General features: G+C 41.6%; 1 protein-coding gene across 1 annotated transcript in view; it reads left to right on the forward strand.

The window, feature by feature from the left end:
- Positions 1-12,197, forward strand: part of LOC124622078 (WD repeat-containing protein 55 homolog) — a 41,936-nt gene that overhangs the window by 17,364 nt on the left and 12,375 nt on the right. Inside the window, exons 2-4 of the mRNA XM_047147652.1 lie at positions 2,226-2,571; positions 8,841-9,023; positions 9,113-9,186. Coding sequence (XP_047003608.1) covers positions 2,226-2,571; positions 8,841-9,023; positions 9,113-9,186 — 603 coding nt within the window. The remainder of the gene's footprint in view (positions 1-2,225; positions 2,572-8,840; positions 9,024-9,112; positions 9,187-12,197) is intronic.

Genomic DNA, 12,197 nt, shown 5'->3' on the forward strand with positions numbered 1-12,197 from the left:
TTCTTAAGATGAAAATGAAACTTCAAATTAAAAAATTTTGCATTTCATCCAACAGAACTGATAAGCAGATTTGTAATAAGAATATTTTTAGTTTTTAAGGTTTGTGTCCATGTTCTCATGGAACAGCCCCTTAAGTAAAAATGTCTATTAGATTTCCGTCCTGACAGCACTTGTTCTCATCAGTCAAGATTAGGTATTTTGTGTATGATAAATTTGTTAACAGTGCATCACTGTTTCTTTCTGATAGTGTGTTAATTCGTAGCAGTTCCAGTTTACATTAATGTATTCACATACTATGACAATATCCTGACAAATGGACAGGGAAGTGTGTATTATATTCAAATGCTGTGTGTTTCTTTTTATGTTATACATTCATCTCATTTTTGGGTGTATGGAATGAAAACTGAATTTGATCTAATCGTCTCTGAGCCACTGCTAATGCTAGGCATTTTTCATAATTTATAAATGACATTTATGAGGATAACTCAATTATTATCCGCAAAGCAGTTATAAAATTTTATTGTAATCAAATAGGAAACTTACAAGGACATCATTTTTCGACATAGTCTCCTTGCGTTTCAACACACTTGGTCCATCATTGTACAAGCTTCCTGACGCTCTCATAAGAGAAGGTTCTTGGTTGAGCTACGAGCCAGGAATGCACTGCTTCTTTCACTGCTTCGTCCAAGGCAAATCGACGGCCCCTTAGTGCCTGTTTGAGTGGAACAAAAAAGTGATAGTCAGAAGAGGCAAGATTGGGACTATATGGAGGATGATCTGGTACTTCAAATTTGAGTTTCTGGAGCGTTTTAACAGTATGGGCAGCAATATGCGGACGAGCATTGTCGTGGAACAACACAACACCTTTTGACAGCAATCCTCATCGTTTGCTTCGAATTGCAGGCTTTAGCCTGGCAGTAGCATCTCACTGTAATGTACACTGTTTATTGTTGTGCCCCTTTCCCCATAATGTTCCAGTACTGGACGTTGTGCGTCCCAAAAAATCGTAAGCATCAGTTTTCCTGCGAACGGTTGGGTCTTGAACTTTTTCTTGCACGGCGGCGAATGTGGATGTTTCCATTCCATAGTCTGCTGTTTACTCTCCGGCTCGTGATGATGGATCCGTGTTTTGTCACCAGTAATGATCCTGTCTAAGAAGTTGTCCCCTTCGTTACCATTGCGATCCAAAAAGTTGTTGCAGATGTCCAAGCGCGTTTGTTTATGCAACTGTGTGAGTTGTTTTGGGACCCATCTTGCACAGACTATATGAAATCCAAGTCCGTTGCGGATGATTTCGTAGGCATAACCTTGACTAATTTGCAGTCGATTTGCCACTTTGTCAATAGTTAATCGTCTAAGAGAACCATTTCACATGAATGCTCAATGGTTTCTCCATTTGTGGCGGTAAACGGTCGTCCGGCCCCTCCATCGTGCGTAACTCTTGTGCTACCATTTTGGAATTTTTCAATCCATTTGTAGACACCCTGTTGTGGCGAAACACTGTTCCCGTACTGTACCTAAAGTCTTCGATGAATTTCGGTCCCTGATATGCTTTCCGACCACAAAAAATGGATCACTGAACATTGCTCTTCTTTGGTGCAAGTAGACAGCGGAGCAGCCTTGGTTAACAGCACTGCAGCAATAACAAAACTAATCTAGCAGCTTGAAAATTGCAAAGATGTAACAACAAATAAAGCATGCGTCATCAACGTAAAATCACAGTACTACCAAAATAAACAAAAATACAACTAAATTGCGGATAATAATTGATTTACTCTCATAGAAGATAGTTGTGACGATTTCTGTCACTTCTCAGAAGATTTCTGTCACTTCTCAATGAGTTGAAGGCAAAGTCAATGAGAAGTGCTAGAAATCTTTGTGACTGTCATGCAAATGCCATTGATAAAGTTATGAAAAAAAAAAAACAGCATCAACTGTGGCTCAGAGAACCATCTGAAAAAGTGGATGAATGCTTATTTTTCTGCTTATTTGATTAACAGTATAAGATAAGATGTAGAATTTTGTACATCATATAATAATTTAAGCCTGCTGTCTACATAACATTTTTAGAAAATGTTAGTGTTGTAGTAGGACTATATGTTTCTCATCTTTTCCTGTACAATCAGTATGTTTTTCAGGTACTTTCACACAGAGCTCACAACAGTATGTTGATTAGTACCTGTTATACAGTGCATAAATAACCAAAAATTTGTTGACTTTTACAGAGAGAAGAATGGAGTCAGATTCTAGTGACTCAAGTGATGACTATGACAGTGATTATTCTGAAAGCTCAGCAGGTGATTCAAGTATGGGCAGTGGACATAGCAGTGAAGATGAACAGAACAGGGGGAGTTCCTCAGGAATGGCTATAGATGCATCTAATCCTGAAGAAGCTGCAGATGAAGAAGAAGAAGAAGAGGAAGATGATCTTGTGAAAGCTATAAAACGTGAAAAGGAAAAAGTTAGAGAACATCCTCCAGACATACAGTGTGAGGATTATGTAGTTGATATTTCGTTTCACCCTCAAGAAAACATATTAGCTGCAGGAAGTATAACGGGTGATGTTCTACTGTAAGTAATATTTCAGCAGTACTGTTAGATAATGATTGTATTCTGTGCAGAATTCACACTTTTATGCTGAATAAGACAGTGATATGTACTATTCGTGGACTTGTCATGTAAAAATAAATTTATTTGTGCACACAACATAACAGTTAATTACAAGTAATCATAATCGCAAGACTGCTAAAATTGTCTACATCAATACCTTGTTTTTAGCTCAGAGACAGTGAGGAGAATCAAAGAGTTTACACAGCACACATGAATTATTTAGCAGATGATTCACTATTCGCATCACTCCCCCCCCCCCCCCCCCCCCCCCCAATCCGCCACCCTCACCCCATGTGTCAACAGTCTCTGGGGCTGAAACGTATGCTGCACCCAAAATGTGTAGACGGTGGCAGTGGAAGACTAGGTGGGCCCAGTGTCCTCGTAGAGCTAGTCATAGATGGCATCTTGGTGTTAGCTCAGGTGAAGGGCAGCTTGAGTCAGTGAATGGCTATTGTGACAGAGGAAACATTGATATTAACGTCAAAACTTTTGTTGTGACTGCTAATAATGCTCTATGGACCATCATGTGGTGGTCAGAGAGGTTTTCGAATAGCAGCGTGCTCGATGAAAGCCTGTGTGCATGACTTTAAGGCACAGAAAATGAATAGTCAATGGGTAAAATGTTCTTTGAAATCACACGACAGAGCTTGTAGGTCTGTGAATGTAGATGTTGCATATAATCTGAGCCTTCAATTACATTGTTGGTAAACAGCTCTCGCCAAGTGACGTGGCACATTGCTTAGCACACTGGACTCTCATTCGGGAGGAATAAGGTTGAAACCCATGTCCGGCCATCTTGATTTAGGTTTTCCGTGGTTTCCCTAAATCACTTCAGGCAAATGCTGGGATGGTTCTTTTGAAAGGCCACAGCTGACTTCCTTACCTACCCTTCCCTAACCTGATGGGACCGATGACCTTGCTGTTTGGTCTCCTCTCCCAAATCAACCAACCAACCAAACAGCTCTCCCGGTAGTCAAAGTGTCCACCTGTACACTAATTCAACTGTTATTAGACGGCCTAGTAGAAAATAGGTAGACTTTCAGCCCAGTGCTCTGTGGCATGGTATCTGATGGAGGACTTAAACTGCTTACGAAGCCATTCCACAAAACCATTAGCAGCGAGATGGTAGATGCAGGGTTAAATACGGTTCATGCTGAACAATGCTGAGTGCTTTAAAGAGGTATTACTCGATTTGCTTGCCCTGATTGGTAATGACACGGGGAGGAACAGTGAAGCGTAGGATTAACTCATGGAAGAAGGTTGTGGCTACAGTTACTGTTGTTGTGTCTTTCGGAGGCTAGAGTTCAGGCCAACAGGAAAATGGTCAGCTGCTGTGGAACAATATTGGGAACCTTCTGATGGTGGCAAAGGTCCAATGATGTTGATGGGAACATGTCCAAAGCGTTGACTTGGAGAGGCAGGGGTACCGAGTGGAGTCGTTACGGGCTGAGTTACTTTGTTGAGAACTTGGAGACATGTTAAAGTGGTTTAGCATGTCTCCAAGTTTAGGTGAACCTTCTAAACTTTCATTGAGAGGTGCTGCCAACAATGCTTGATTACACACAAAAGTCTATGAAAGTATTTTAAGCCCAAGAAATGACATAATTCTCATACTGTAGTGGGCTGGGGAAGCTGAAGAATACCTTCCACTCTGGCTTAAGGTGGCAGTTTTCCTTGTGCATTGATAAGGTACCGTAGGAATTTTACTTCCATTGCTTTGAAGAAACATTTTTGCTGATTAATCACTAAAACAAGTTCTTGTAGTATAGTGAATAGTTGCTGTAGATCTGCTAGATGCTCTTCCATTTTCTTCTGAGGAACTGTATAGACTAGAGGCCCTGCTACTATTTCAAGGGTGACATATCCCTTGTGCTAACATAGAAGTTTTGTTTTGTGACCTTTAGTTTTTCCAGATGCAGATGATAAAGCTGTGAATGAACTGGCTGTCCTGGGTGTAGTAGTGTTGTGTGTCTTACTGGTAATGGAGTAGGCAATGGACTCGTGACTTCAGGATACTGATGAAGCAATTTTTTTGTATGGTGAATCATCTGCAATCACTTTGATGCCAGCATGGTTGGTATGGCATAGGTACCCATTACTAGCTGTGTTGTAGAACCAAACAGGACTCGATTGTCCCCCCAGGGGGCTCATCGCTCTTTGGTGAGTATGTGCTTGGTGACCACGGGGCCCCAGCCCTCGCAGCACTGCTTTTCTTTTAGTGCTGCTTGTCTCCTCTTCTTCTGTTACTTTCCCTCCTCGTGGGGAGATGTCTCGTGCCTCCATGGGCTCTTGAAACTCATTTGTGTTGGTTTACTTGCCGGACTCTTCTCTCCTGTACTGCCCTTTTCCTGGACTGCCCTCCTTTTCCTCCGGTGTGGCGTTTGAGGCCATCCTTTCTTTCTTCCTTTCCTTCTTATCTCTTCTTCTCCTCCCTTTGTGTGCCTGACAGCCATCCACGCGTTTAACGCGTAGCAGGAGACTGGGTAAAGGGTATTTCCCAGCCCCGGGTTGGCATGTAGGGCCTGCACATACCCCCTGGTACAGGCCATGCCCAGGGAGGGGTGATTACCTGAGCTGTTACCTTCTCTGTCGATTGGTCCCTCTGTCTGTCGTTCGGGAGGTGTGACCTGAGGTGTGGACAGACACCTAAGGCGGGCGGCTCCCCTTTGGAGGGCCCTTGCTGGAAGGAGCACGCCTTCGGAGACACTGGCAATCATGGGGTACTTCTTCCCAATGACTGATTTTCCTTCTCTTTCTCCGAGTCTTTCACATAAAAGAAAGTGGAATGAGGCTCCTGCCTCAATGTCTCTTCCTGTTGCACCTCGATATCTAGTGGTCTCACATTTAGACAAAAACCAGACTTTTGCTTCTATAAACCCCTTTGTTATACAGAAAGGTGTGGATGGCATCACCAGCCCTGTGAAGCCATGCTCTCGTCTCTGCAAGGGGACGCTGCTTTTGTAAATTGATAGTGTTCTCCAGGCCCAGAAACTACTCAAGGCCTAAATCCTCCACGAATATCCTATAAAAGTGGAGGCTCACAAGACACTTAACTCGTTTCGCAGTGTTATCTACACCTGGCTGTTGGATGGCTTGACAGAGGATGAAAGAACTAATTATCTATTGGAACAGGGCGTTACTGCTGTTCGTCGAGTTATGAAGAAGGAAGATAAAGGCAGGCTATGAAGTCGTCTCTGTGCGCCCTTACATTCCCAATCTGTTGAGGTGTAACAAATGCCACCAGTTCAATCATACTAGCACGTCATGTAAAAACGCGGCCAAATGTGTCACTTGTAGCAGGGATGCACACGAGGGCGCCTCTCCACCTCCTTCCCCCCCCCCCCCCCCCCCCCCCCCCCCCACTGCATTAATTGTCATGGAAAACACGCTGCTTCTTCTCATTCTTGTCCCGTCTATCAAGATAAGCGAGCTGTCCAGGAGATAATGCTGAAGGAGAAGGTACCTTTTCCTGTTGCCCGGGAACTGTTGGCAAGTCGTAAACCGAATGTCCCTTCGTCTGGAAGCTACAGCACCGTGTTAGCCTCTCCCCGACCCACAAAAAACATGGCTACACACACTTGTGTGAGATTTATCTTTACCAGGCGTAGGTAGGGGAACAATAATAGCTTCACGCCAAAGCGTGGGAAATACACCATCAGTCCAAATACGATTGTAGGTATTGAGGAGAAAGCATCTTCCCACAGGAGGAAGATTCTGCAGCATGAGGACGTGGATTGTATCGGGCCCAGGAGCAGAAGACCTGGATGATAGGAGAGCACGTTCGAGATCCCTCATAGTAAAAGGAGGATTGTAGCATTCTCGATTCAAAGAGAGAAAAGAAATTGCACGAGCTTCCTCCACCAGTTTCCGAGGAAGGAAGGCAGGATGGTAGTGTGGTAGTGGGTGGAGCTTGAAACCTCCACAAACTACTGGCCCAAAGCGTTGGAAACATCTAGAGGGTCGACTATGACTTTTCCCGCCACAGTCAGACCAGGGATTGGGGAGTGGGCGGTAGTCCCAGAAAGCTGGCGCAGGCCACCCCAAATGAGAGAGGACGGAGTAAAACTGTTGAATGAGCTGGTGAAGGAAACCCAGCATGCTTTCTTGCTTTCCTTATAGTGCGATGGCACTGCGCACGTAGTTACGTGTAGCAGATTCTGTGTATTGACGTATCCTGTCAGGTGGAAGTGTGCTTCATCTGTCCACAAAACCTTCCATGCGAGCAAGAAATTCTAAAGCAAAGGTCTCTCTTATTGGCAGATCAACAGGAAGCAACTCGTGCACATGGGTAATTTTGAATGAGTTGCAAAGAAGTATGTTTCGTAGCATTTTATGCACCGTGCTCACAGGTATCTCCAGTGTTCAGGCAATTCTCCGTGCACTACATGTTTGTACGCCACCACTCGTCTCCTCCTGCATTGCTGTGGCTACTGCTTCCACTGATGTTGAATCAATTTGTTTCGTCCCTCTACCAGGTTGCACACCAAAAGAACCCGTCTTTTCGAATTTCCGAATCATTTTCTCCAGGCCCACGGGAGTCATCGGACCAATGCCTTTTTCCCAACGCTTCAGTGTTAGGAACTTCCGCAGAGTGACGTGTACAATACAGCTTTACAAGAGAGTGCGATCCTGCATTGAGACAGTCACGGCGAACGTCGCATATGCAAAAGGAAGAAAAACCGTGTACTCTGCCTGTTTATACCAACTTCAATGGGTCATGTGCATGACAAATGTTTTCATTTATGTATTCTGACACATACAGCGCCAATCTATTGATCAATGTTCATACTATTTTTTTTTTTCTTCTGCCGTACGTTTTCCCCCTTCTTCAATGTTATTCCGTAGCAATTTGACGTCATTCTGACCAGTGGTGTTATTTCTATAGTGCTTTGAAAACTTAACTTTAATTGTAATCACCCTGTATATATTGTATTAGTATATACATAATATACTAAGGAGAAATGTTGTTATCAAAAATCTTGAAAAGTTCTTCATCAGTTACGTGCAATTTTTAGAGCATACTGTAATAAACATTCATAAAGACATAAGCTATAAATTTCTTTAGAAAACAATGTACAGGTTTTCTGATAAAACCAACTGTGGGAAATAAAATACTATGCTGTGCTCTGCCGTGAATATGCGTGGTTTTGCTTCCTTTCTTTTTGCCTTTCTTGCAGTTTTAACAAAGATAGTAGGGCATTTCAACCATTAGAGAACTTATTTCTCCCGCACATATTGTTCCTCAATATATATATATTTTTAAACAAAAATTGTATACGCAACAATGTGCTGTTATGTTTTCTTCCTTGCAGTCGATTTTCACAGGAAAGAGGAAAGTTGTAGTTGTTGCTTATTGGCTTATTATTATGGAATCTGAATTTCCAAAAACAATAACCGAGGCTCAAGGTCAGAGAGAGAGAGGGGGAGGGGTAGATGGATACAGTTTGGGGGGGGGGGGGAGGAAATGGACTGAGAGGGGGAAGGAAGAGGTGGACAGAGAGGGTAACTAGATGGACAGAGAGCATGTGGGGAAGGATATAAATAGGGAATGTGTGGGGAAAGGATGGACAGAGAGTGTATGGGGAAGGAGTTGAACAGAGATGAGAGTCGGGTGGTAGATGAACATAGTTGGTGTAGGTGGTGATGGACAGAGGTAAAAAGGAGGATGAGGAAATGGACAAAGAGGAGATTGAGAAATAGAGGGGGGAGAAGAAAATTAGAACAGATCTCCAACTCCCAAACAAGTTTAGCAATTGTGAAGCATTGCTGGGTTCAGTTGTACACTAGAAAACATTTTTCTAGTTAAGGAGGAATTTGTCCTATCTTCATTGAACCATCACCAGTGTTCAAACCATTGTTTCCTTTCAATACTGGAGGGAGCCCAACCATCACCAGTGTTCAAACCGTTGTTTTCGTTCAATACTGGAGGGAGCCATAATGTAACTTTTGCTTAGAAGGGTGTGGAAGCTCAAAAACTAAGAGATTATGTATATATCATCTTTTTAATTATACTTGTGGTGGTGAGCGGTTGTCAGCTCTCATTTTTGTATACAGCAAAGGTTTAAGATATCATCTGTGTACAACACAGTGGCTTGTGAAGTGTAAGTGTCAATTTTTTCACACTTATAACATTTATTATGCTTGTTATTGAAGACTCTTTTAATGTAATGTTTGATGACTTTTAGTTGTTACTTTGGGCATATTTCCATGGAATGATATTTTTTCCATAGGTACAAGTACACCAATGAGAATGTTGAAGTATCTGAGACATGTGAATTGCATACTAAAGGATGCAGAAGTATTCAGTTTAGTGAAGATGGAAACACAATATTTTCTTGTTCGAAAGACAAGTCTATAGTACTTACTGACGTGAAAAGTGTAAAAATGAAAAAATTTTATGACAATGCTCATGAGTAAGTAGTTTTATGGTGGTATTATGAGCATGCATCATGAAATATAGTTGTACAATTTGTAATATTTATGCTCATGTACTGTTTTTCAGAGATGCACCATATTGTTTATATGTGATGGACGAAAACTTATTTGCTTCAGGAGATGAAAGTGGTACAGTGAAGGGTGAGTACAGTTACATTAAGCATTTGAAATTTGGTGTATTATGACATACTTTCAGTTTAATTTTTGTTTTGAAAGAGGAACTGTAGAGATCGCTAAGAGATGTGTTAAATAGGTCAAGGATGGGAGTGAAAATAATATGCACCAACATCTACATAAAGTGATTTAGAGAAACCAAAATTTGGATGACTGGGAGAGCTGAGGAGCAAATTCATGTCCAAACACTTCTCAGTGTTCAAAACATAGCTCCACCTCATTTTGCAGATGCTTCATTCTGTTCTAACCACTGTATTGTGATGACTTACTGTCATGTTCCTAGACAAGTATTTATCATTATACAGAGTCCGCCAGGAAAATGTATACGCTCTTTGTCAGGCTCTATCGTGATATCGATATTGTTGTTCGATTTGAGTTACGAGTGTGTTGTAGTATGTTCTTTGGCTCAACAGATGTTAGTACTTTCATCTTGGTATTGAGAAAACAAGATGGCTGGAGCACACTTGACATTTGAGCAATGAAAATTTATTGTAAAGTGGTTTTTCGAGTTTGATAATGCCATTGAAATGCCACGTCAGTGGAGGCGTGAGTTTGAAACAGAATTGCCAACCCGCTTAGCAATTAAACGCGTCATTGAGAAGTTTGAATTGCATGGAACGATTTGTGATATTCACAAAGGAAGATCCGGAAGACAGCGTACAGCTACAAGTCCTGCTTTGTCGGCTCTTGTGTTGGAAATGTTAGTTAATTCTCCACAGAAGTCTACTATACAATGTGCACGTGAAGTGGGGGTTAGCAGTACAAATGTACGAGGCATTCTGAAAAGTGGAAACTTTACATTCCACAATTACTGAACACGATTAATGATGACGTTCCTGATCGGTGAATGTAATGTTGCGAATGGTATTAGCAAATGGTAACTGATGAACAGTGTGTGACGAAGGTAGTGTGAAGTGACGAGGCACAATTTAAACTTAATGGAACTGTGAATTGGCATAACAGTGTGTACTGGGCACTGGAAAATCTGCATGTTTATGTGGATAAAGCGGTCAATCTACCAGGGGTTCATGTGTAGTGTGGACTATTATCTAGGGCTTAGTTGGACCCTTTCTCTTTGATGCTATTGTCACTGGAGAAGTGTTCCTGTAAATATTATGCACATCAGTTTTGCCAGGTATATGTGTGCTTTATGGATCTGATGAAGAGCTCGTCCACCAACAGGACAGGGCCCCATCACACTACCACCTAGCAGTATGAGCTTTCCTGGATTACAAGTTTCCAGGGCATTGGATTGGACAAAGAGCCCCCATCGAGTTCCCTCCACGGTCGCCAGATCTAACACCAATGGACTTTTACTTGTGGGAAACTGTGAAAGATAATGTCTATCGATGTAAGTCACATACGCTGGAGGAACTTCACTAGGAGGTTACGGTGACATGTGCAGCGGTCTCCACTGTAACACTGACTGACGCAGTTGCTGCGACCGCTCGTCATTCTGTTATCTGTATAGCTGTCAACAGTGAACATTTTGAACATGTCAAGTAACCATGTGCTAAACTGAATGTTGTACAACATGTGTGATCAAATATTAAATATAAAATAAACACATAAGTAATAATTTTTGTTACTTAAAGTGTGTGTACATTTTTCTGGCAGACTCTGTATATATTCTGATTTAACCCATATGCTCTTTGCATTTTGCCTGTTTGCTAATTTATTGCAGATCTTTATAATTCATTTTCATGTGTTATTGCTCCAAGATTTTCTTGCAGTATTGTTCTAAGGTATTTAAGTTTCTGACCTTGTGCATTTTACTTACTTTTACATGTGCGTATTTGTGTATAATTGTGTATTATTCACAAACACACACACTTTTTTCATCTGAGATTCTGGAAAATGTATCACTTTTATACTGTAAATGTTTCTGGTGCCAGTACTCAGCATTTTGTCTCGTGAAGGCCTCTTTGTGATTTAGTTTTTGCAGTTGAATTTTCTGTTTCGTATATGCTGTTCAGAAAGTTGTGCAGTTACAACATATGTTGGAAGTGACGTCCATGGGCAGCAATACAAGCCTGAACCTACTTAATTCTATTGGAAAATACGTTCTGCAGATCCGATTGTGATACACTTTGTAAGTCACAGACTGTGTGTGGGTGATTGTGATACACTACAGATTTTGCTGCTTCCAAAAGAAACAAGTCTGGTGGATAAGGTCCGGTGAGTGAGGTGAACATAGGTTTTTTGAGTTGACACATTTCCCAAAAAACTCTTCCAGAAAGTGCATAGTGTTGTTAGCTGTGTGTGCAGTAGCACTATTTTGTTACTATGAGTAGATGATTTCACGTTCCTTTAGCTGGCCAATGAAATCATGGATCATTAAATGATAACTTTCATTGTTAACAGGTTTTCAAAAACTAAAGGCTCAGTAATACAGTGTCCGGAAACTGCTACCTACACTTCATTTTTCTGAGTATGGAATGGTATTTCAAGCACAGCACGTTGAATGTGAAAGTGTGTTCTATGTTTTTGTTTTATATGTTAACATTACCGTAGATGTGGAACCTGTCCATGTCTGTATAGAAGGTGACATCAAGAATATCTGTGATATTCTTCTCAATAAAGGATGTAAAGCATTTACAGCAATGCATTCGGTTTTCATGATCTGCATCTTTCAATTCAAGCACTGCTGTCACTTTATACAAGAAAAATTTTGTTTTTGACTAACCACTTTATGTACAGTTGTAAGCCTGATATGTTTTTTGTGCAAACTCGCACAATGATTTTGCTGGATTCTCCTTCATAGAGTCAGAGATACCCAAAAACTTCCTGCATTATGAAACTTCCTGGCAGATTAAAACTGTGTACCCGACCGAGACTCAAACTCGGGACCTTTGCCTTTCGCGGGCAAGTGCTCTACCAAATGAGCTACCGAAGCACGACTCACGCCCAGTACTCACAGCTTTACATCTGCCAGTATCTTGTCTCCTACCTTCCAAACAGGAGAGCTTCTGTAAAGT

The sequence above is a fragment of the Schistocerca americana genome, chromosome 7, assembly GCF_021461395.2.
Source record: "Schistocerca americana isolate TAMUIC-IGC-003095 chromosome 7, iqSchAmer2.1, whole genome shotgun sequence".
Taxonomy (NCBI): domain Eukaryota; kingdom Metazoa; phylum Arthropoda; class Insecta; order Orthoptera; family Acrididae; genus Schistocerca; species Schistocerca americana.